Source organism: Castor canadensis, chromosome 15, assembly GCF_047511655.1.
Source record: "Castor canadensis chromosome 15, mCasCan1.hap1v2, whole genome shotgun sequence".
In the NCBI taxonomy this organism is placed as follows: Eukaryota; Metazoa; Chordata; class Mammalia; order Rodentia; family Castoridae; genus Castor; species Castor canadensis.
Window position 1 is genome coordinate 78,375,314 of NC_133400.1, and position 26,631 is coordinate 78,401,944.

The 26,631-nt window shown below is 38.3% G+C and overlaps 1 protein-coding gene and 1 pseudogene across 10 annotated transcripts in view; one reads left to right on the forward strand and one right to left on the reverse strand.

Moving 5' to 3' along the window:
* The window catches only part of LOC109697401 (large ribosomal subunit protein uL30-like 1 pseudogene), a 44,192-nt pseudogene extending 33,121 nt beyond the window's left edge, over positions 1-11,071 (forward strand).
* Cacnb2 (calcium voltage-gated channel auxiliary subunit beta 2) overlaps positions 1-26,631 on the reverse strand; it is a 345,042-nt gene that overhangs the window by 214,749 nt on the left and 103,662 nt on the right. The window contains exon 1 of one of the 10 annotated variants that reach the window (XM_074056567.1): positions 17,234-17,986. The exons of the other annotated variants lie outside the window; for them this stretch is intronic. Within the exon in view, the coding sequence (XP_073912668.1) occupies positions 17,234-17,281 (48 nt within the window). The 5' untranslated portion in view covers positions 17,282-17,986. Of the gene's footprint in view, positions 1-17,233; positions 17,987-26,631 lie in introns of those variants that run through there. 10 annotated transcript variants of the gene reach the window in all.

The following is a 26,631-nucleotide window of genomic DNA, read 5'->3' on the forward strand; positions in this document are numbered from 1 at the left end:
ATATTGATTAAGTGAACAAACATAAACACCATTAAGCTAAAAATTAAGTATGCCTTGCTTTATCGTTCATCAGATACCACACTTTGATTAATCTTGTTTAATGAACCTCTGCATATATTTCATCTTGACTTCATATTAATTTATCATACTGTATCATTTAAATGTATGCTAATATGTGGCATAGCCTCTCATATCTTTTATCCTTATTTTATGAGAGTTCAGGACAGTGGATGAAAGGATCAGAGATTACTGAAGTCCCCACAGGGGAGATGGCCTTATTTAAAGGCTGTGCATTTGTATGAACTCAGAAAGGCCAGGAACATGTTTTTGACCATCACTGTCATGCTCTGCCATTAACATAAGTTGCTGTGTACCCAGGGTACCCTCTTCTTAGGCCATGTTTCCTCCAAGCTCTGCTTTCTTCTCTCTGGGATGCTTTGCTGACTCTTCCTTCCCTGTGTACAGTCTCATCACATAGCTTCTGCTTCCTTATAAAAATCTTTAATCAAACTTGAAGCTTACCATGAATCCCCATGACTCCAATTCTCACACATGGTTATCTTTCAGCTGTTTCTCCCAGTGCCAAATGATTCTGTGAATTCTCTACTCAAATTCCCCAGCCCCAAGTACTTTTCCTAATCTAGTTCATATTGGCTGCCTGTTTGGGGGGAACGGTGACAGGGCTGTTCATGTAGCTCACACAGAGCTACTCTTAAGGTCACAGGCTGGTAAGTACATGGATGACATCTCCAATAAACTTAGCATAATTATTCACAGCTTTATATTACTTATATTTACTTTATCCCTTGCTTCTAAGTTTAATTTCTTATGAAATTGTCTGAGCTCACTGGTTTTTGCCCCAAATTTGCAACAATTTTAATCGTTTATGTTACATGAAGCTGAAAACAATGTATGGTACATAGTTCTGTATTTATTGATTAGTTATTATTTGAGATCACTATAAAATATATTTTAGTACTTTGACTTTTGAAATTTATGAAAGATTGGCAAAAATCAAAGAAAAGTAGAATCACAAATTCCTTTGTTAATCTAACAGAGTTTCACCATTCTGATTGTAATTAAGTCACATATTTTGAAAACAGAAATTAGTTTATATTGCTAATAAAAGTGGCTGATAAAGCTTTAGTTTGAAATTAAAAATCTTGAGTTTTTGTTGGTCTGCATGGTCATTTATAAACCATTAATAAGCCAGGCACTGGTGGCTCATTCCTGTAATCCCAGCTTCCCAGGAGGCAGAGATCAGAAGGATCGTGATTCAAAGCCAGCCTGGGCAAAGAGTTTGTGAGACCCTCTCTCAAAAAAAAAAAATTACAAAAATGGACTGGTGGAGTGGCTCAAGTTGTATGCCCTGATTTCAAACCTGCAGTATCACAAAAATAAAAAAGAAACCATTAATAAAACATTTATTGTGTTACTCTATGCTTTACAAAAAACAGAATTTAAAACCATGATGAGTTGCATGAGAGAAGATACAGAGACTTTACTTTCTTTGTGTGCCAATTCATTTACTATGAAGAATTCCCTGTGCACACCCTTCCATCAGAGACTGATATTCAAAAACACAGTCTGCAGTCTCCTGTGTCTCTTCCCTTATTACAAAGCTAAAATTTCCTCTTCACAAAGAAGTACTGTCTCTCATAAGACAATGTTGGGAAATGAATTCTGAAAGTTAGGAAGCACTTACATGACCCCTGTATCTGACCGATCAGGGGTCTGGTGGTTAACAAATGTTTGTAGCCTGAACTCTAATGATAATGAAACCATAACAACTCATTATTGCCATTGTCTCCAGATAGTAATGAAGCAGAGCTGTCAGAAGGAAACCTTACCTGATTTACTGGCTACATAAAATACCACGAGAAGAGTGTGTTTCATCAGTGATTTAAAAGGAGGGTATTAATTTTTCTAATTTCCCAAATCAGGATCCACATATTATGAGTGGTGCAAAGTGGTAAAAAGGTATAAAGGTGATACAGGGCATCAGCGTTCATGTTAGAAAACCCCCAAGGTCTCTGTTTTCACTGGAGCATAGTTCAATGGAAGGCATGAAACGTGGATTATAGGTTGAGTATAGACTCACAGAGTGACTTAAATATCAATCTAAAAAGCATACAGTCTACTATACAGACAATAGAGAATATTTAAAGAGTACTGGTTAAGCAAAAGTGACAAGGCTATTTTTAATTGTTCTCACAGAACTAGCAACCTAGTGGCCGTGGACCCAGCAAACAATGGAAATCTTTCCTCCAGATACATTCAATTCAACCCAACTCCCAGAATGGAGCACATGCTTTCTTCTACATACACCAAGCTAACTATGATTATAGGGACAGAATTTCAGTATACACAGTGTGTGGTCAGTTCTCTGTTGGGTTATGGTAATTCTTTTTTTTTTGGCTTTTATTGTGGTAAGAACATGTACCATAAGATTTACATTTGGTGGGGGGGAAGAGGGTAGTAGGTACCAGTGGGGCTGGGGAAGATATAAGGAAAGGGCATAGGACAGTAAATATGGTGGAAATATTATGTATACATGTATGTAAATGAGACCTGTTAAAACTCTTCTAGGAATGGGGGAGGAGAGATAAAGGAGAATGGTGGGGGTGGTGAATACAACTTTGATATTTTATAAGAACTTTTGTAAATGTCACAACATACCCCAAGTACAACAATAACAAAAATAAATGTAAAAAATAAAAAATGAAAAAAAGCCATCTTATTTTCATGAAGCAGCAAAGTGATCAGAGCCCAAATTAGTGTCTTTTAAAAGTACTACCTTTGACCTGATGGTACTGCCCACCATGATTCAAGAGTTAAGTCTGATGGGGTGGGGGGAAGGAACAGTGCAATGAGTTAAACAGAAAAAAAAATGAATAATTACAAAAGTACCCTCCAGCAGTGATGGCTTTGCCTTTTGAAGTGGAGTTTCATTTCAAAATTTTCAATGCTATTTGGTCCACAGAAATAAGATTTCTATTATTTTAAATGGTAATAAGCACATTGCAATTATAGTTCAAACATGAAAATTCTATGAGATTGGTTGCTTTGCAGAGACTAACCAAGAACCTTTAAGAGAATAAACTTTTAAAACCATAAGACTTTAAAGAAAGTAGTACCTTGTTTTTTACTTTTTTCTGTGTGGCAAAAAAAAAAAATATATGGATTTCTTTTTTAAAATATTTGTGACCATGACAGAGGGAATCTCTGACCCTCTCTCTATCTTTAATCAAACAATTCACAGGCAAACCTGGCTAAGTGCCCTTAAATACAAAAGCCTAAGTTCCAGGGACTGTCTGTACTAGTGTCATATTAGATCTAAGTTGGAGATACAAGGTAGAGGGACTTTTTCATGTTATTAAATCACTTTTTAAGGAATTTTCACTGCCTCTTCTGAACAAAAAGAGTGCTAAGAGTAGCTGATGGTTAGACAGATTTTGAAAAATTTGAGAAATAACTTTCTTACCCTTTTCTACTTCTGTCTCTTCTCTTTTTCCTATGACAAAAAAAATCACTTTTCATCAAAATAAGTGTACAAGTCAATTGATTTGAGGCAGATTGACCTTGATTTACTGAAAGTTGCCAAAAGGTTTTAGAGTGTAGTAAGGTATGCACACATGCACACACACACACACAGAGAATATTTCTTTCTTTTTTTTTTTTTTTTTTTGAGACAAGGTTTCACCACATAGCCCAAGCTGGCCTGGAACTCCTGGAACTCACTATGTAGCTCACGCTGCCTTCAAACTTGCAATCCTCCTGCCTCAGCCTCCCACATGTTGAGATTACAGAAGTGTACCACCATGCCTGGTAAAATACTCTATTTCTTTCTATGGCATCTATGACTACAGTTTGATGTTAGGAGGACACTGAAGGAGTGGGACTTTCTAGAGTGAAGATATCTCCATTGCATCTTTCAATCTAGACATTCCTCAGAGTTACACCTGCTCAGACACATGGGTCCAACAATGACATACATATGGCATGAGCTGGATCTATCTACAAAGGTTTTTATCTTCAAAGGAATTCAAGAGCATTCATGTTTTAGCTCTTCAAAATGTTGCTTATGCAATTCTGTAAACTTGTAATGCAATTCAATATGTGAATTAAACAGAATTTCTGAATAAACTCTTTGCTGTTGTTACTAGTTACTTAATTCAAATATTTAATATGCTCTGTAACTTTTGACCAGGCACCAATTCTACTGCAAAGGCAATTCTGGATTTTTCCTTACAAAGTCCATTGCTATTAGCTACCTCTTCCAATTAATTCCCCATTTAAGTAACTGAAAACCTTAACATATGTTAATGCTTCACTTTCCAAGCATTAACCACAGGAGAACACAGTACAGTTGAAAAATCATATCATCATGTTCTTTGCACATGCAAACAATGTCTGTGTATGGATCCACTTCCCTTTTTATCTAGGAAAAGCACCTGGAGTTTCCTTTGGAAAATTCCTCCAGTGTATTGGTGAAAAAGTCAGTCAACTAACTAGCTTTCCCCTCTTAAGGCTGGGGTGAGTCAAGCCAGGCCAGTGTAATCCTCTTTCCAAGGAATTTGAACCTTTAGAAATTTGACACAGGTTGACCCAAGGTGAGCTGACTCCCCTCAGGGGAAGGACTCCCCACAGCCCAGCCATAATTCTTGACCCTCTGATTCTCAGAGCAGCACTAATCCTGGTGTCCAGATTTCTTAGTTCTCCCAGGGGCCAGTGGTCCTCAAACAATAGTGAGCATTGAAATCACTCTGAGAGATTATTAAAAGATCAGGAACCATCCCTGAGAGGCAGGCTCAATGGGACAGGGGTGGTTCCCAGGGATTTGCATTTTATTTATCCATTTATTTTATTTTTTGACAAGTAACCACAGGAATTTCAATGCTACCCACCTGAAGAATACACTAACATGGTTATAAACTTCCAATGAATTTCATGTTTTATATTAGAAAGGTAACATTTCTACTGTGTACTATCAAACAATCTCATATTACCTACCCTCTAAAGTTCTGGAGAGTGATAACTAGTACAGAGGCATGTAACCTTGGGGGAAAGTGATTTCAGATCTTCCTAGTAAGGTTTTTTTTTTTTCAGTGCGGGGAATCAAAGCCCACCCCCTCACTCCCTCCTGCATACTTAAGCAGACACTCTATCACTGAGCTACACCCCAGCCCTAAGTATCCTTCTGACATCCTACTGTGTCTCCCTTAACTAGAGCCTTCTCTGTCATGCCTACAGGCCCAAGAAAAAATTGATTATATACCCATAGTTGAACGACCCATAGAGAAATCAAGGAAAGACTTGAGGGAAGTTTCACAGACTCACTAAAATATTACTAAAAAATAAAAAAGGTAATCAAGAAAAATGGTAAGAGATAGAAATTCCAAGATGCCTGATGCTTTAGTCTCAGTGTTGGGGTTGTTTTGCCCTTCACTCTCTCTATTCAGGTTTGTGTTCTGGAACTCCCAGTAGATTACATCAATTATTTAGTCCATTGGTGGTGGGAAGGAGAAGGGTGACATGCACAGACAAAAGTGCAAGGAAGGAAAAACCCAAACAAAAAAAGGAAGTTACTTCTGATGATTCCTACAGAAGAGAATGGGCTGTTATCTCAATGCAATACCAAGAAAGAGAACACACACAGGAGGCCAACTCAATGGACAGCAGGTCTATTCAGCAGAAAGGTCATCCTGCAATTGAAGATTCTAAACAAATAACACAGAAGGCTGCTACCTGCCTGAGCTTGGACTTGGAGGGGGTGAAGTTGTGATGATTGACACAGCCCTAAAACTGAGCCCTAGTTTTATTCATGGTAAAGATGTTAGGGCAAATTTTAATACATGGTCTTTAACTTGAGGCTTTATTTAAATAATCCGGTGGTTTTTATTTTTAAATGGCTATGCTGAAGAATACTTCAAAATGTTTTTGTTTTCAAACATATCTACCTACTTTTAACTGCCATTTAAAAAAATTAGTTTGTGGATTTTAGTGAATTTCAAAACTAAGATCTCTTCTGTACTTGAGGAATTCCTTGTTATGGGTAAATAACTGGTTCTTGCTTTACATCTTTAAAAGAATTACACAGATTATAATCTAAACAGGAAAAAAATTCAAAAGAGCCAATTGATTACACAGCTTCAAACTCTAGCAACAGTTTCTCTTCTACTTTATACAGACTGACAAAACTAAGGAACCTAACTTGATACAATAACAGTGATAGTGTGTGTTCACACACACAAGCACATAATGAATTTTATATAGCTATATAAAATGAAAATTTCATATTATAGTGACAAGTGAGAACCTAAAAGTGGTAGAGAATAGTAGAAATTTGGTATTTCTCCAACATTCATTTTATATAAACTCAACAAGAGTGTCTTTAGAGTAAGCCAAAGGATAGACATTCATGCCCAGCAAAAGGATGCAGCAATGAAAAAAAGGAATGAAAGCCAGGCACGGTGGTGCACTTGGAGACAGAGGCAGGATGATCACGAGTTTGAGATCGGCCTGGGCTACACAGCCAGATCCTGTGTCCAAAAAAAAAAAAAAAAGAAAGAAAGAAAAAGAGTGAAGAAAGGGCTTTAACTAGCAAAATAACACTGTATTTGAGAAAAATCACCATGGCAGCTATGAGGTGGAGAATGGATTGTTGGAAAATGAAGATGGGGAGACAGAGAGAGGTCAGGAGGTTGTTGTAATGTGAGAAGGGAATATCTGGGGTCGACAGTAGAGTTCAGATGGATAGAATAGAGAAAGAACACTCCAGAGCTCTCAAGGAAGTAGAAATGACCAATCATGATGAGTGATTAAGATCTGAGAGTGAAGGAGAGGAACAATGACTGTTTCTGACTGGGACCAGTGAAAGCACAAATGGTGCTATTTGCTCAGTCTAGTAAGGTAGGAGGAGAGGTGCTAGTGGAGGGAGAGAACCTGTTAGGGAAATGAGGAGAAGGAAAAAGACATTGCAAAGGCTGTGAGTGCTGTACCTGTGCAGTCCACAGAGAGAGAGAGATACCAAGCTTTTGGATGGTTACATGGGTCTGAAATTTGCAACAAAGATCTGAGAGGGGCATAAGGGTCCAGTAGGCATAGGCATGTACACAGAGTACTTTTCCTTCGATTTCTCTGGCCACTTCTTCTAAGACTACTTTTTTCACGTTTTTCTTCTACTGGGCATTTCTCAAAAATGCGTTGTATTCAGCAGCCTTTCTAGAACTGAAGATGGATTTATGGCTGTCTAAAAGAACAGCAATATAGACAGGGAAATGCAGAGATTGAATGTAAGAGAAGGAATAAGAAGAGAACGATGGAAACAGGAGAGTGTTACATCACAGAAGTGAAGGGAAAATTCTTTCAAGATAATGGGATGGGGTCACAGCCAACAGTTGCAACTATCTGACCACCTTGACTCGTGTGTGTCTTTGGTGAAAGATGACCCAGTGGGCCAATGCAGATTAGTAGAAGTATCTCTTATGATGATTTATGTTCACCTGCTTCTATTTATACATGACTCCTACTCTTCATTTACTTAGGAAATGAGCTAACAACAAAGGCAGGTGCAGAATACAAATTAACTCGATAGAATCTGATCATCCTTTATCAAACAGGTGCTTAGAGTATAACCCAAAATACTTGTCCTTTACCTACAGGTGAACACCTCTGCATATAACATGCCATGAATGACAGACCTAAAGAATGAGTGAGACCTGGACCTTCCTATTTCAAAGAACTTTGAGTCCACATCCCAATTTTTCCATCAGCAGATTCTCCAATTTATGGGTTATTTTCACTCAAGTGATTTCAAGCTGAGTATTTTCTAATGTGCTAGGACATGGATTTTACTTATCTATAACTACAGATATTAAAAAATATATCATGCAAATTTTATGTATAAAAATTTTTTATTAAAAATATAGCATGCAAATTTTATGTACAAATGAACATGTAAAATATCAATCGATTTAATATAAAATATACATGATTTTTATATAATTTTATATGATATAAACATTTATACATACAAATTTATATTTTATAAACTTTTCTGGAAAAAGGAGAGGGATCAATTAATTTTGAGGCATTTATCACATTAAGTATTTATGATCTAATGATATAAAAGGTAAAATCCCACCTGTCCCTTTACAACTCCACTTCTGCAAGTTATCCACACATTGGTTCAGCCTTCTAGACCCCTTCTTATACAAATACACAGAGGCATAAATACATATTAGAGGAATGTTACCATCCCATATATGTTGTTCCTGCCTTCCTTTTCATGCGACATTCTCAGAACATAAACCTCTCACTATGTCAGTCTATACAAATCCAGCTTTCTAACAAAACTTGAATGCCTACCTGTAATTTCCTACTATAGGTGCTATACCATTATTTCTTTCTATTGTCAGATAGTTCTGTTATGTTAAGCACATCTTAATGTTTTATATATATACTTACATATATACACATATGTGTGTGTGTGTGTGTGTGTGTGTATATATATATATATATAACATTATATACCTCTGTGTGCACCATATTATCTCTACCACTACACTAAGCTCTTCTAATTTCTCTCTGCATTTGTAACTTTCTTGGCAAAGAGAAAAGCACTCACTGATTGCATTTTGAAGAAATACATTGATGATGACTCTCGCAGCTGCATAAGTCAATTAACTTTGCACAGCTTCCTTTAAAACAATGAATGCATCCTTCAAAAAGTGACTGCTGTTGCTCAGCACAGGGGAAGATGCTCAACTGCAGGACTGGTGGGAATAACAACAATGAAAATATTTCACATTTGAGTACCTATTATGTGCTGATTGTATGCATAGTGCAACACATGTAATGTTCACAGAAAACCTGTGAGTAAGATTCTACTAATAGTCCTCATTTCACAGAAGTGGAAATTGAGCAACTTACCCTGATGTTCTCCAATGTGCAATGCCTACACCCTCTGCAGTCTGTGGTCATTCACACATGAGCCTGCCTCTCCCAGAGGAAGGTAGAGCAAAGGGTGATGACTGCAGCCATGCTGAGGAGGGACCAAGGCTCTTTAAGGGGTCCCGTGCCCCTGGGAATTCACCAACAGCTCACTCTACACGTGCCTGGAACAGCACTTAGTTTCACTTACCCCGTTGTGCTCCTTAGTGTTTATAGGAACATTGACCTATCTTGTGTCATTTTATAGGGAAGCTTATAATTAAAGGAAAATTCAAAGCTCTAAAAAAATTAAATCACTAGGTGCTATTTCTATTGCACAATATTTAAGTGCTCAGTTTTGCTGTTTCAGAAGCTGAGGTGTACTGCTCTGACACAGGCATGTCTCTCTTTAAGGACTTTCTCATCTAGAAAGACGAGCATGAATTACAGAAAAAGATAATTAAAACCTTGATGTATTGTAAACACTGTAAACATTGAAGGGTCAAAGTAAGGATTTTAATAATGCCCAAGCTAAATGCTATTTAAAAAAAAAAAACTCACATAGTCCCAAATCTAAAAAGTTAGCCATCTTTCATACATGAACTTGACTTTAAAAGATACAGATCTTTTTTTTCTTTTTTAATGTGGCACTGAAGTTCTGAACTCTGGGCTTTGCCCTTGCTAGGGCAAGTGCTCTACCACTTGAGCCACACAACCAGCTATTTTTATTTTAGGGTGTTTTTCAGATGGGTCTTGCACTTTTTGCCTGGGGCTGCCCACAGATCATCTTCCTATGTCTCCCAAGTAGCTAACACTATAGGTGTGAACCACTATGCCCAATTCATATGTTGACATGGGAGACTACTAACTTTCTTTTCCCAGGGCTATCCTTAAACTGTGACACTTCTAATCTCCTAAGGAGTCTTCCAAGTAGCTGGGATTACAGAGGTAAGCCACGGTACCCAGCTAAGACACAGGTCTTAAAAGTCAAATATCATCCCTAAGAATAGCTTAAGATATATTTGGAAAAACTCCATTTATTTATAGTATAAGTAGGGTACAATTCAAAATTGTATATTACCTACAATTTTACTCACCAGGAATCTCTATTAACTAGCATTTCAGTACCTCTCAAGTTTAATGATAAATGATTCTTATACTCAGAAGCATGACAAAATTTTCATGTTAATTAAATCTAGTTATAATCCAATCATTTGAGCTTAGAAATACATTCCAAGTAAGAATGTTCAAAACCCTGTACATGGGGGGGGTAGGGGAGATGGGGGAGAAATGACCCAAACAATGTATGCACATGTGAATAAATGAAAAAAAAAAAAACCCTGTACATGGAATAAGAATAAATTTCAGGCAGTAGCCATGGCACTGGAAAGATGGCAGAGGGAGAGGAAAGAAAAAAGATCCTATTAGGTTCAGAAAAATATCCTGAAAGAGGAAGGCTTATCAAGCCCTGAAAGCCACCCAAGCACAGCAAGCACTTTTGGAAAAGAAGGAGAGGAAAGGAAAAGAGTTTGGGTTTAAACGGCTGGAATCATTCCTACATGATTGCTGGCGACAGCACAATGTGGTGCGTGTCAGACGTCTGGAGGGAAACCTGGTGCTTTGCAGGTGCTTGGTAAACATCCCTTGGCCTTTGTTGTGTGCCTCCAAAGGACTGAAGGAGTGAGTTTACTGGTAAAGAGGACTACTGCAAAACTTCATCTGAAGAAATTATTTAGTGGTGTCTTTGTAAGAGTCACTCCCCAAAACGTAAAAATGCTACGTGTATTGGAAACTTATGTGACCTGGGGATTTCCAAATCTGAAGTCTGTTTGAGATCTCATCTTGAAATGTGGACAAGCAAAGGTTAAGTAAGAATAAGACCATCCCTCTGACAGACAACACCGTGATTGAAGAGTACCTGGGGAAGTTTGGTGTCATTTGCCTGGAAGACCTTTTTCATGAAATTGCCTTCCCAGGGAAGCATTTCCAGGAGATCTCCAGCTTCTTGTGTCCTTTCCACCTCTCTGTGGCCTGTCACACTACCAAGAATAGAGTGGGCTTCCTTAAGGACATGGGCTCACCTGGCTATCAGGGTGAACACACCAATCAGTTCATCCGCCAGCTGAACTACACCTAGAATATCTGAAAGCACAGTACAAAAGCGTATGCTTTTGTCTTTTGGAACTGTTATTAAGTATCTTCAGAGAAGATTATTTTCTACCTTCAGAAACGGGAAGGAAGGGGTAGGGGGATACACAGAAAGTTGTGATCATGGCAAGCCCCTGGTCACAGCCCAGTTCCAATCATTTCCCCATTGGCTGCTGCTGCCTCAAATCAACACGTGTCCTCGAGGAAGTTGTCCTACTTTGTCATCTTCAATTTGGGGGCTTTGTGTCCCAAAGACTGTTGCACAACAGACCAAGCCCAGGGCCTTATTGAATCTGGGAGTTCAAGGGACTTGTTTTGAAGACTTGTAATACAGTTTTGACATGCACAAAAGCAAGCCTCAGTTCTCTGTGCTGAGTCTGTGTTCTAGCTTCAGTCGGCATCATGGGCTCTCAGGCCTGCCTATCTCTTTGCTGGTGGCATTTGTATTCCAACCTGCAACTGATTTAGTCCTTTCCACTAGCTCAGAATTTGAGAATGGAAGGACCCCTTTACCAGGAGAACATGCATATACTCAAAATTGTGCTTGGACCCATACATCTTACGTGAGGAAGTCTGCTCCTTATCACTGATCACCTAAGCCCTGAGCTTGCCAGTCTTCTCTGGTTGCATGCCCTGTACAAGACTGAAGCTTATAAAACCAATTGTGTGTGTCTTATTGTACCTAAGAAATGCCCACCCATTTTTCCCCAGGGCTTCAAGATGAATTTCGAGATTTCCCTGATCAGTCCTCTCTCTCCTCAAAATCCAGAAGTTCTTGGTTCTACGTGGGTAAAACTGGGATTAGTCTTTTCAGACCCTAGGAATGTACCTTAACATGTTCTGGACTCCAGAAGAATCATCCTTTGTCCTGCTGGGACACAGTAAACCAACAGCAAGGGTGTGGGGTGTTGTTTCGTCAGTGTCCACCTCTGAATGGGCCCCTTCACCCACTGCTGCCTCAGCTTGCCATCTGAGCAGTTGGTGAGGATGCACCAGACCCAGGGCATACAGAAAACATGCATTAACCATTTTTCTCCCTGATCCTTTTAGACTAGCTTTGCCACAGTTTTGGCTCATAGGACTTTCAAAAACACAGTGGTGGAATTGAGTTAGAGGCCTTAAAATGTGCCAGTTATAAGGTAATTAATTAGGTTGGCTTGCTTCCAGAGTTTACCTGCCAGGAAAAGATGTTATAGATGTTATTCTCTTATATTACAGAGCATTGTGAAATCAGATTCTTAAAATGTTGTACTGCAAAGTCATGGGAAAAACATTGGGTAGCTCTGAAAGCCTAGGGTTTATATTGCAGATCTGTCTTACTAAATAAGGGAGGAGGGCTGGGGCTGTAGCTCAGTGGTAAGAGTGTGTGCAGCTCTGGGATCAGTCCCCAGTAATCCCTCAAAAAATAAATAGGAGAAAATTGTTCCCATTCTTGATCTGTGAAGTGGAGCTGTTATTTTCTAGCCTGTCTGCCTTACATGGTTAAGACAAAATAAGTTTTTAACTTATAATTTTTTATAAATAAAAGATCATTAAAAAGTAACAACAACAAAAAAGAATAAATTTCAGTTTGAGACTCAGCTTGACCATTATTAGACTGAGACATTTAGAAATATGGTTCACTTCCCAAGTGAACTCCTACCATTTCCCTCCCTTCCAGCTCTACTACCCTTCTTATTACGGTTCCTCCATTTCGTGGCTTTATTTTGCAGTGGCTACTGGTTTTTGAGAAACAACTATGTATCAGGAACTGAAAATATGTAGGAACTTAAAAACTTTATTTCTTTTTTAACTATCAAAACAAACCTTCATAATTTTACTATTATCCTGACTATGCAGGATAATGATCAGGCTCAAAAAGAGAAAAGAATTCCTCACAATAGTTTATTTACACAGTAAAGAAATAATGACATCAAGATTCAAACCAAGGTCAAGCCTAATTCCACATCCTCTCCATCTCTCTTTATGTATCACTGTTTTTCACCATTTTATTATGCTAATCCCCAGCTGCTTTTCTCCTTGTCAGATCTTTTTGGAACAAAACTGCCTCAAAAGATAGAAAAACCAGTAGGAAAAGAAGAAAGAGACTTGAACAAGTACTTCACAAGAAAGGATAGCAAATGGTCAACAGATACACAAACAAGTGCTTGGCTTCATTTGTCATTAAGGAAATGCAGAGTAAAACCACCATGAGACACTTACTCACACATTGACTAAAATGCAAAAGTTACTACTAACTCCAGACAAGGCACAGCTAGTGGGAGTATGGTTTAGTTTAGTCAGGCGCAATGGAATACTATGTACCCATGTACATATATACATATATATATATACACACACATATGTACTACAACTATGTGCAACCACATGGGTTTATGTCATAAATAAAAGGATGAGAAACATATGGTGGACAAACTGAAGACATATTCTGCATGAGTTTATTTATATAAAATTTAGAAATAGGAAATACAAATCCACACCATTAGATGTCAGATTAATGGGTCCCTTGGGGGAAGGGACAGCAATGGTGAAGAGAAAGAAGAATAGGGTGCTGAGGATGCTTGGGTTCTTGATCTAAGGGCTGCTCACACAGGAGTGTCTGCTTTGTGAGCACACCTCATGCTGCACACTTAAAGATCTTCTGTGCTCACTTCTCCACATGTTTGTTACACAGGCTGAGCATCCCTAATACTTTGAGCTGAGGCTCAAAAAGTTTTGGATTTTGAAGCATTTAAGATTTCAGATTAGGCTGCTCAATCAGAAAAAAAGTCCATGGATATGTTCCAAAATCCAAAAGACTCAAGAATCTGAAACATTTCTGGCACTACGCATTTTAGGTAAGGGATATTCAACATGTATTGTGTTGGATATCTACAGAGGATTGGTTCTAGGACCCTTCATGGATACCAAAATTCAAGGATGCTCAAGTCCTTTATATAAAATGATTTGGCCTTTGCATATAACCTCTGCATATCCTCCCACATGTTAAATCCTCTCTGTATGATATAATACCTAAGGCAATAGTAATGCTATGTAAATGGTTGTTATACTATTTTGTTTCTAAAACAATTGGCAAGGAAAAAAGTCTGTGGTTGTCACTATGTTTTCAAAATATTTTTAATCTACAGTTGGTTGAATCCATAGGAATGGAACTCACAAATTCTGAGGACCACCTGGACCTCAATAAAATGATTAGCAAAAAGAGTATCAATCTCCTCTCACCAAAGCACGCAAATGACAACATTTTATATGTTTTCCAGAAATCCACATAGAACTTACCATGTTTATATAACTTTTAAAAATATTTGTTCACCTGGTTGATTTTCATACCATTTAATAAAATAACAGTTTAGGTCAACATAGTAATCACTTGAAAGTAATTACTTGAAAGAATAAGCATGGGATATGAACAAAATAATGAAGACTAGATCATGAAAATAAATGTCAAAAAGAGATTTATGTATATAAATGGGCTGGATTTATGTATATAAATGCCCATGGCAGGACCCACTGATCACAGAATAATTTTAATTAACAAAAGCAACAGCTAGGAGAGAGAAAAACCTAGAAATAAAGAACTATATCACATGCATATAACTTCCCTTGAAACCCACATAACTTTCCTATTCTTTCTGAAAGACAAAGTTAGAGTGGGAGGAATGCTTCAGAAAGCTGTCATACTTAAAAAGAAAAGACAAAAAAAAAACTACTAGGGATTGAGACACACATAGTCATACATCACTTAACAATGGGGATACTGTTTGAGAAATGCATCATTAGGCAATTTTGTCCTTGGATGAACATCACAGAGTGTATTTACACAAGTTAAGGCAACTAAATCACCAGGCATTGTAATGATGAGATTTCTGTTATATATGTGGTCCGTCTTTGACTGAAATGTAGCCATGCAGTACATGACTATAACATGTCATCTGATTTACATATTACATCTATTGATATGTAATATATATCATATATAATTATATCTAATAGATGTTTAATCTAGATACATATACATATGTTTACTGTCATGATCCCCCAAACTGACAACAGATTTGAGAAAGGATAGGAGGACAGTCCATCCAATGGGACAAAACTCCAACCACTAGCCCCACAATGGGGTTTGGGCTGCTCTTTTCCTGACATTGACATGACTATTCAATGAGTAGCCTCCTGGTCTTTCAGTTTTGTGGGAAAATAGGTCTCACCCACATATGTATATATTGTGTGCTCTTTTCCTCCTAGGAAATGCAATATGTTTCAGACTTCACGTACCTAGGGCTCTGAGTAGGCTGTCTATAAGGAAAATTGAAATCTGTACGAAAAACTGTCAAACAGACTAACTCAGCCACAGGTGGGTAACAGGTTAGAGTTTCCAGGACACCATGTGCTAAAATGAAGGAAAATGCACCCAACTGTATGAATCTCTTTCATCTTTAAAATACATTTGTGCTATATATTTCATGGTTCCTTACCCAAACTATAGGGTATAAAAAGTTTGAAATTAGAGTTGTAGCAAATCTCCATACTTTCTAGCCAACATTCCCCAAACTGCTGATTATGCTGTTTCTTCCTCCTATTTATTTAAATGTTTAATATAAGAAATAGGAAAAACAATAGGGTACTAATGATTGCTTTTTAATACCTTATTTCAGAAATCCTCTATCCAATAGACATACATAGCTATAGAGCTCTAATTCACTACACAAGAATAAACTAATAAATAAAGCTATAGAACTCTTGGTCTTTGCCATTCCATAAATATCTGAATTTTTAACTTCAGGTTATCTTAATTTTCAATTTAAAATTTTCTTTCTGTGCATCACTTTATACATTAGAAGTCTGTAGCACTTATTTCCAGTCTGAGGAAAAAGCAATTAATTTTTCTATTGGAAAGAACCATCTATTTCTGCAGATGTCGTCTTTAAAATCTTGGCTGGCCACCTCACTACTACACTTACTCCTCACGTGTCAACTGTTGCATTCAAAAGGCAAATTGCATTGGATATCTCATAATTACAAAAACCTTTCCATGAAGGGAGATTTAAGGATTTTAATTACTTAATAAAATTGGATCTTATCTTTAGGATCTGATGTGGGTGTATTTCTCTCTTTCCCACCCTCCCACCCCTGGCCTCCAACTTTATTATTTAGATCATATCCGATTTTGACCTTGCTTGTCCTGGAAGTCTCACGTGTATCTCTTCTGCTGGTCAATTTTCCAAGGTCACAGATTTCTTTACATTATACCCTGCAGAACTGATTAGCTTTCTTTGTCAATGTTCTATTTGTTTTGCAGCCAGGAATCTCAAATCAGTGTTAAGCAATTCGGCACTGCAGTCTGGCCAGCCTGCATAAACCTCCTGTTCTCATTCACGTCACTCCTTGAAAATAAGGTGGCTGCCTGCAAAAGGAGTATGAAAATAAAACAAGCACTTGCTCGGAGCCTGTTGGCTCATCTACTGCACAGTATATTTCAATCAGCATCCACTCAATTTTAAATAGTGATACTTCAATGTTTCTGTGAGCCTCCCTAGTAGAATTTAATACTCAGACAGCCATTTTGCAAAAACACAGCAGGTCCACGAAATAAGGGCTATTCCAGTAAAATAGTCACAGGATGCTAAAACTGTTATAAATGCTGGCATTATTGTAACAGCTGTGTCATCCATCAAGTGATTACCATCTACTACTTTTCTGAAGCTATTCAAAATGGGATTTAACATTAGCCTCTGTAGCTATCTTGAATTTAACAAACTCTGTAGTATTTATCTGGAGAAAATAATTTTTTTCCCATGCCACAATTCAAATATGAAAACAGGGCTACTCTAAGTAAAAGAAAATATCAACTGGTTTCAAGTGATACAGACATCTGAGACAATAGACACCCCCAAATCAATCCCCATGTGAGTTATTTGCAACTTTATTAAAGTACCATGGCACAAAAGAGATTCAAAAACATCTCCCGAAAAATATCCCAGAATCTCATATATCTCAGGTGCCTTGTGAGCTCCCGATTGAGCTTACAAATGATTGATCATCTGGTTCAGTACAGGGATTAAAGCATCGGAAAGGAGGAAGCGACATGCACCAGGAAGATACGAACAGTATTTTAGCTCCCAGCCACAATGGTACAGCAAGAGAAACTTACATAGGACACCCGTACTTGCCGGCGATGTACCAGCCCGCAGCACTGCATGAAGAGGGGGCAGAACGCAGTCAGCGTGTGGCTTCACCAGGCTGCACTGTGCCTCCTCTCCTCATCACAGCCACTCTCCATTTCTTCCCACCTTCCACTCCCAGGTAAGAGGCATGGGCAAATCAACACTTAGCTTCTGCCTCCTAGGTAGTTTCTACAAAAAACCATCCTTCCGGCAGGCATGCCAAAAACTTTGTTTCTCTGTTTGTCTTTTGATTTTCTTTCCAGGTAATCTGAGATCTTCAGGGGGTTGTCTATTGGCGAAAATCTACAAAAAGTAGTAGCAGTTCTGTTCCTGAAATAACTAGTATTAAGTCACAGTCAGGGCTGTCCAAATCATCAGAGTTTCTGAGCAACGTTGTCACAGGAGCCATGCTCAACTCTGGAGATTTTCAAACACCAGACAGTCTTGCATTTCACAACCCTGCAGGATGCTGTTTGGGAAGGAAGGAGGCCTACCCCCTGCTGTTTATGTGCCTGCTTCTGACAGGGCTGCTGCTCAGCTATTACTGCCTTCCTCACGATGCACTGGTGCAGCATCTTTATCCTCTGTTACCTCTGTAGCATTTCGGGCACATCTGATTTGCTATTTCTCCCTCCTCCCCTTCCCCTGAAACATGACTGAGTCTAGACTTTGAATTCACTGTGGATTCCCAGGACTCCATGGTCACATCGTCAGACCCGGTCCTGCAGTATGCATTTCACAGGCATTGTAAGCATTGCTGAAGTGGCCTCAGGACCTGACTCACTCCACCACTGCGGCTGCACGGTTTTTTTGTGTTCACTGCCAAATGATCATTTTCTGCACTGAATCATGTTAAGTAAACATAACTCTAGCAAGCACATTTGATCAGTCAGACCTAATTAATTAATTAGATAACATATCACCTATGATTTAGACACAGTCAGCTCAATAAGGCTACTTTCCAAACCTGAGAGCTTACAAGTCAATATTCCTTGTGAGCTATTATTTATATCATTCCCTAAAGACCCAGTTTCAGGGACTGAACTGATCCTACATTATTCCTAAAAGGGCTGGTACATGTCATACATCAAAGATGAATCACTAAGGCACTGGGGATCTAACTATTAATCTGGATGATATCAACCATTCTAAAAAGCCATGATTCATATAACCTTTTAATGCGCCACAGATATTGATCTAAATTTGCCCCCACGCTCAAGTCATTCCATATAATATTGCCACTTAAGAAGGTATATTAGTTATTTTTGGCCACAGATTAATATCAACCACCATCATGCTCTATAAGCCCATGGAAAATGAAAATCTATACTTGCAACATTTTCTTTAGAGCCTATAATTTAAGGTAACCATTAATAGTAATAATAATTATATAATTATTATATTAAATATTATATCAATTATTATTATTACTACTATTCTGAGAGACTATTAAGAACTGAAAAAAATCCTGCCTTAATTCAACCTTCTTATTTGACTGGTAATGTACCTGAAGCCTAGAATGGTTAAGTGTTTCACTTATAGATAGTATAATACTAGTACTAATTCACCTCTATAATTTATATAGTTTAGATAGTCTTGAAAGTTCTATAACTTACCACATATAATTAATCCACTATGTTTTTGAAGATCCAAATAATAAGACTATATATAGAGAAAATAGGAATACCTTTATGATTAATTCAGAAACCTAAAGCAAAACAAAATTTCTGAATTATCCTGTAAATTGGATTTTGAATTAAGTCCTGGGAGAGAATAGTCAATATTTTCTGGACCATATGAGATGTATTTTTAATAGACAGGATTTCAATTATTTTTAAAGAAACTTTAGTCAAAACAGGGTAATATAAGGAAGTAAAAAATTCAAAGTTAAGTTTTTCTTATGCCCCACACATTTAATTTAAAAAAAACTGAATAAAATAAAGAATGAAAATGAACCCAAAGTTAGAATGGGTTGGAGATATCAGGGAAACAATTTGCCTCTTTTTTATTCTGAATTTGATTCAGAATTCGCTTAACTTTTTATTAGCTATGATATTTTTAACACAATATGAGAATCCCCAGGTCATTAGAAATTCCACCCACCTTGTCATTCAAGAATCCGTGAGAGAATGCCAAGCACTAACTAATGGTACTCAGCAAACTTTTGCTGAGCACCTTCTTCTATTTGCTCAGCACTGGGATATGAAATTAATAAAGTCAAGTCCATGTGTGACTCCAGGCTCTTTTTTTTTTTTTTAATTGAGACAGGGTCGCACTGTGTAGCCCAGGCTGGCCTCAAACTCTCTAACTTCCTGCCTCTGCCTCCCAAGTGCTAGGACTAGAGTTATGTACCGCCATGTCCAGCCTAGACTCTAGGCTGTAACAACACAACAGAGGAAAGAGAGCACAGTGTTTAGGGTGATGGGATCACCAAGAAAATAACTCCTAACTATCTCTGAAGGAACATTAAAGGCTTATAAAGGCAGGAATGCTGTCTTCACAGGATAGGCAGAGTTGTATCCAGTGGAAAATAAAAGGAGAAAAAATCCCAGGCAACAAAATGAGAAGTTCAAAAGCACAGAAGATCACACACAGAATATATGTAACAAATTCTGTTTCTACACAATGTACAAGAATGTATAATATAGATTAAATGTTCTTTGTATATTTAGACAACAGAGATAGACCCAAAGTTTTCAAGCCAAACTTAGGTCTCTTCTAAATTCAGACCTTATTCACCTGTATATCCCTAGCACTTGGTACAGTAAATGACAATGTAGAAGGCATGACAAAAATTTACAGCTGTACCCTCATTATCCAGTCTTTATTTTCATTAATAAGATGTAAATGGACAGAAATGTCTTGTGCCAAGACAAATATCCCAGCCTCCTTTGCAACCTGGGTGCCCATGTGACTAGCTTCTGGTCAATGGGACAAACACAAAAATGACATAGGCCAACTCCCTGGTCAGGCTCTTAGCAGGGCTGGAGTGTGCCTTCTCCTTTCTCACTGGCCTGAGCTACATTCCTAAGAGCTGGAATAATCACTTACGAAGAAAGCCACCTATTGAATCAGGCAACAGAGCAGTGGGCTACAACGAGCTTGAGTCTCTGGGCCTGGACTCTGGACCTGGATGTTGTCATAGAAGCCTCAGAGTGCTTACCTTTGGATGGTAACATCAAAGAGTAATAAACCCCCATATTGTTTAACTCACTTTTTTCTTTTACCTCAATTAAAGAAGCTATACCTGTGTTTTAAAAGTACCTCCAGTTATTTCAGAGTGAATAATTAACTCATAGAATCCAAGACTGTGGGGAGGAGGGGGATCGGGGGAGGAGGGAAGCAAAAAGAAGAGAGCAAGGGTCAGAAGTTTTGGCTGGGGCTGCACTGTAAAGTGCCCTGAACACACATCTAGAGGCATCTAGACTTTATCTGGCGGGACAGTCAGAATTACCGAAGCATTTAAATGTTATTTTATTAAATGGGAAAAAAACCTCCTCCAACAGTTTGCTCTAAAAATACTGGTAAATAATTCAATATTCATGAGAAATTTGAAGTTTTTGAGTTTCTGTATTTGCAATAAATGTCCTTCTACTAAATAGTGAAATCAAATCAATAAAACTAGCTGCTTGGTTCATGTAGCTAAATTACAAGCCTAATGACTTGTTTGGTTAGTTTTTTAATATGTGGCAGATTAAAAGTAAAAAATTGAAAAGTGACAATAAACGATTCAGTGATTAAAGCAATAAATTAAACACAACCATAGGTAAATATATATGATGTCAATGACAGGTATTTTTTAAATCCAAGGGACATATTTCTGGGCAGTCTTTTAAAGTGTGAGAATTCATGTTTGTTTACTATTCACTTTCTACGCCATGATTACTTGGAGAGAGAAAGCACACAGTGGATGAGGGAGCACTTCTTCTGAGAACACTCTTTGATAGTGAGGAATAAAAGCAAATTAAAGGTGATCTCATAGATTTTGAGAGTAGGATTCTGGTTAGAGAGGGTGCAGAGAACAGAAGGGAAGTGAATGGATGAGTGTTAAGTTACAGTTACTAGAAGCAAGAAGTTCCCATGTGCTGTTGCAAGGTAGGGTAACTATGTATAACAATTACTTACCGTAGGCTACATGGTTTTCTTGAGTGTAGCATAGTCTAACTTTATCACACAGTATGTCTTTAACTTACATTGAAGATGCTAAGTCCCTGTAGCATCATCTGTGGTAAACCTTCATTTTCTTATCAGTTTCTGTTTCCTTTTGTCTCTCCTGGGATACTGAACCCCCTGCATGAGCCTTCCATCGACCTCTGCCTCTTCAGCCACTAAAAACCACCACTCTCTTTTATTCCAGCTTCAATAGAACTGGAAACCATCCTTTCTCTAATTGCTGTTTATTTCTCACCAACCTGTCTGGGTTCTTTTTTGATGTACTAGGATGTTTATTTGCTTGTTTTTTCACACCAACCACCAAACAATTTTTCTCAGTAATAAGAGCAGCATCATTTGTTTATTTATCACTGATATACAGAGAGCAGCACAAGTAAACACAATAACTATATGCAGGGTAATTGAGGGAGAGGAAACCATACTTCTAAAATTACTAACAATTATGAAATGTGGGCTAGACTTCAATGATAAGGTTAAGAAATATTTTGTGTTAGGCAGTACATGTTACAATAAAAGCTGTGAGAAAATCATGTAACCCTAATAAACCCTGGTTCTCTTACAGCCCAGTCATATCAAAAAGAAGTGCAATCCAGCAAAAAAGTCATTTAAAAATCAAACGCCAGTCCTGAATTGCATAGTTCAAAGAACATAGCAAAGAGTCCTATAGCTCACAGCAGCAGTTCTCAAAACACTTTTCCTTTCCTTTCTGATTTTCTCATATTCAAAAGTCTCTTGAGAGCCTTTCCCCACTTTCAACACAAACTAAAACATTAAAAATGACCTATCACCAGCTATTGTGGCTCACACCTATAATCCTAGCTACTTGGGAGACAGAGATTGGGAAGATCACAGTTTAAGGCCAGCCTCGGCAAAAAGTTAGTGAGACCACCTCCCATCTCAACAAATAAGCCAGGAATGGCAGTGGTGCACCTGTAATACCAGCTAAGCAGGAGGCCTTAGATAGGAGGATTGTAGTCTGAGACAAGCTCAGGCAAAAACGTGAGATCCTATCAACAAATATCTGAAGCAAAGGGGCTGAAGGTGTGCCTCAAGTGGTAGAATATCTAATTAGCAAGTGTGAGGCTCTGAGTTCAAACTCAGAGTAATAGCTAGCACACACTGATCCCTAAGTTCCTAGTCCCTGTACTAGCTAAACATTTCACACAGGTGATTTTCACAAGAGCCCAGTCAAGTAATGGCTCCTTTTCTCTCCAGTTCATAAACAAAGAAACTGAGGCACTGTGAGTTAAGTAAGCTGCCGAAGGCAGTGGCAGAGCCACGTTTTCCTGACTCCGAGCCATGGTCATAAACACCTTCCTATGCCCTATGTACAAGGTAAAAATTAATTTTACAAGCTGACTCTGAAGTATATGAAGGATTAATTAATTAATGAGGCCAATCTTTCAGCAGACACTTCTCTCACCCTTAGCACAGCCAACCTGCCTTTCAATGGCTCTCCTAGTAGTTTTCCAAATCACCCGTCTTCTACAAAGCAGACTGTTACTACTTTCTTTCTCTTTCTTACAAAGTCTGACATTTTACCAATTGGAACATACATTGTATGTCACCAGTACCTTGTCATAAAAATTAAACATCTCTTCGCTATATATAGGAGCTAAAACAAGTGCATTTATTTCAAATCATATTTTATCTCTCTATATATCATTTACCTACCTTGTTTGAGAAGCAATTTAAAGCAATTTGCAAGAATATATTTAAAAATAATGTCTAAATACATGAAAAAAGAAGGATTATAATAAAAGAAACCACAAAGATGGAGATACAAGATGGAAGCAGAAATGAGGCTTGAAGTACATCCCATAATAGCCAATACACTTCCTACAAGTGAACCATGAATTTGGCTCTAAGCTTTCTAGCAGCCAAGTCAAAAAGGGAAACTCGGTCAGTTACATAATTTACTGGCCATAAGCTTAAAATAAACCCAATGCTCAGAAGCACCACTCCGCTTGGCACTCACAGCAGACACTGAATTCTCCCAAAGCCTCATAAAAAGGAACATGGTGTAAAGGCACAAACAGCGTTCATTCCTGACAGTATCCTAACGGTAAATGCCACAGAGGGTTTTAAGAAGTTGCTTCTCAAACTGACCTTTGGAGGACACTAAACATCTCATAGCAGAGCAGCATTCAGTAAAATACTCTGGGCACAGGGAGAAGGGGCTACATAAGGTAGGCAATTCCTCACTGACATGGCTTGTCCACATCAAAAACAAAACAAGATTGAAAAGAGTTAAAATGGACTGATGTGAACACTCAGAGAGCATCATTCCTTTAATCCTCATGCGAGTTACAAAGAAGACTCAATTGTTTATATCTGGGTTACAAATGAGAAAGGAGACTTACGAGTTGAGTGACTTGGTTAATATCACACAACTCATAGTAGCAGAAATAAAATTTGACCCCAGATCTGATGAATTCAAGCACTTGCCCCTCCTTCAGGACTTCAGGGTTTTAGGGAGAGAACAGACGCTTTAAATAATTTCATTGAGTATTTCTTCTCATCAGTGAGCTTCTGATAAATAGTAGATGGCAATGACCTTAAGACTATTCAACACAGACCAATATGGATTACCAATTATGAAAGTGAACACAGAATAAAAGATGAGATTGCTTAGGGTAGGACACCTCACCTCAGCTTACAGCTGTAGGTAAAGGAAATAGCTTTTCCTCCAAACACCCAATGCCAGTAAGAAATACCAGAGGAAAGGAAGAGGAGGAGGTAAGCTGCTTCAGTGCACAGATACCTGGAGAGTAAGAACACACAGGGAGGCAGTAGGAACATAGGGTGGATGGTAACGGACCATTGTATAAATGAGGATCTAAGATAGTGGAGAAAGGAAAATGGAAATGAAGGAAACCAAGATAAATTTTGTCAACTTCAAAAATGATTCATCTTGATCTTAGTTCTACACCAGACTCTTTGGTGGTCTCAAGTATGTGCATATCTTAAATCATTCATCTTTACTTTGCTCAAAGGCAAAAGACTTTCTTCCGCTGGCACTGCTTCCTGCCCTGCTCTACACATTTAAATAAACAACTTCAAAAGAGATGAGATAAAACTGACGGCAAGCCTGTGGACCTGAGGGACTAGTTAGAAAAGATGTGTTAAAATAGTCAAACACAGCTCGGCACTGGAGGCTCAAGCCTATAATCCTAGCTACCTGGGAGACTCAGATCAGGAGGATCAAGGTTCAAGCCCAAACTGGATAAAATGTTTTCAAGAGTCCATCTCAACCATCAGCTGGATGCAGTGGCACACACCTGTCATCCAGCTACTTAGGGAAGCACAAATAGGAAGACTGTAGTCCAGAATGGCCTGGGCATAGAGCAAGATCCTATCTCAAAAACAGCCAATGCAAAAAGGGTTGGAGGAATGGCTCAAGTGGCAGAGTGCCTGCCTAGCAAGTGTGACACCCTCAATTTAACCTCTAGTACTGAAAAAACAAAAAAGATAGTTAATACGAACTTGCCTTTGTAGAGTGTCATTAAATTAGTTCACATCTTCAGGACTATTTCATGGTGGATTATACATAAACAGAAGGTTAAAAAGAGACAACAAAGTGTATCCCCTTTTGAGGAGATACTAATTTTAGAAATCCATAGGACATCAATGTGTAGAGGTCAAGTAGGCAATTTAGTGTATGACTCACAGGTCCCAAAGAGGGGTTTGGGTGAAGATATAAACTTGGATGTCAGAATATGGATTATCTTTATAACCCTCAGATTTAGTGAAATTTCCTTGAGAAGAGGTCTACACACTAACTAGAAATAAGAAGAGAAGAAAGGTCTAGCAAAGGAATGACCAGCAAGAGAGGTGGAAAAACTAAGACAGGGTGGGATTCTGCAAGACACAGAAGAGATTTCCTTGACCCAAAGCCATTGTGAGGTCAAGTTTGATGAAAACTGTCAATTGATCATCAGATCTGAATGTGTGAAGGTGAATGATGATTGCGAGTATAGTGAAGTCACTTTAAGGGCTGGGCCAAAAGCCTGTTGACAGAAGGTCAATAATGAGAGGGAGACAATTTGATACAATGGGTAAAGCGAAGTTTTCAAGGAGCTTTTCTTTAGTGGAGCAGAGAAAAATGAAAACATAGCTACTAAACCTGTGGGAACAGGCAGTGTTTTCCTTCGAGTAAAAAGTATTACACGTTGGAGGGGGAAAACATAAAGTGCTTCTTGAGAGAGCACAGATAAAGGTAGAAGCAAAGCCCTTGGTTGGGCCAGAGCATTTGGAACCCCAAGCACAAACAGTGATTAGATGAGAGAGACTGAGTTGGTTCATCTACTATAACAGGAAGAAGGCAGAGAAGTTGGGTACCTGTGGATAGATTTAATGGTAGCAGTGGTAGGGAAGTCTTTTTTAGAGTTTTCTCAGATGAAATTAAGAGAAAGATCATTAACTGAGAATAAAGAGAGGAGAGAAATTGTTGGAGACTTGAGGACAAGGAAGATGTAGAAAGGATCTCAGGAGTGATCAAATGGGCAGGATTTAGCACCAAATATTTGTGCAAAACTGGCTCCACAGTTGAACCGGTTATCTCTTATTCCCCCACCATGTTCATTTGTTGAAGGGCAAAATCAGTAAGAATCACATGCAGTCTGGCTTGGTCTTTTCTAAACTATTAGAGGAAAAGAGGGTCGTGACACCTAAAGAGAATGAAGAAAGGGAGGATGTGGGGGTGAGGGGTGATGAACTATGAAAAAAGATGCTGGTTACAAAGATATAAAATCACAAAACAACAGGGAGAGCTGAGAGAGTGATCTCAGACAGCCAAATCAGTAATATCAGAGTGCTAAAGAATAAAATATCAAAATAGATCATAGACAGTCTTCCTCAAGGTGTCTTCAAAAGAAGTTCACCTCTTCATATACTGCACTAGTGTGTTGGTCAGATTACCACCACTGTGACAAAATAGCGAAGATAAACAATTTAAAGGAGGATTTATTTTAGCTTAAGGTTTCAGAGATTTTAATTCATGATCAGTTGGCTCCATTGCTTTGAGGCAGAAACATCGTAGTGGAAGGGCGTGGTAGAAGAAAGCTGCTTAATTGATGGCCAGGAAGCAGAGGGGGGTGGGAGAGGGACAGAGGGACAGAGGGACAGAGAGAGAGAGAGAAGAGAGAAAATGAGGGACCAGAGACAAGACATACCCTTCAAGGTCATACCTCAGAGACCTACTCCCTCCCAC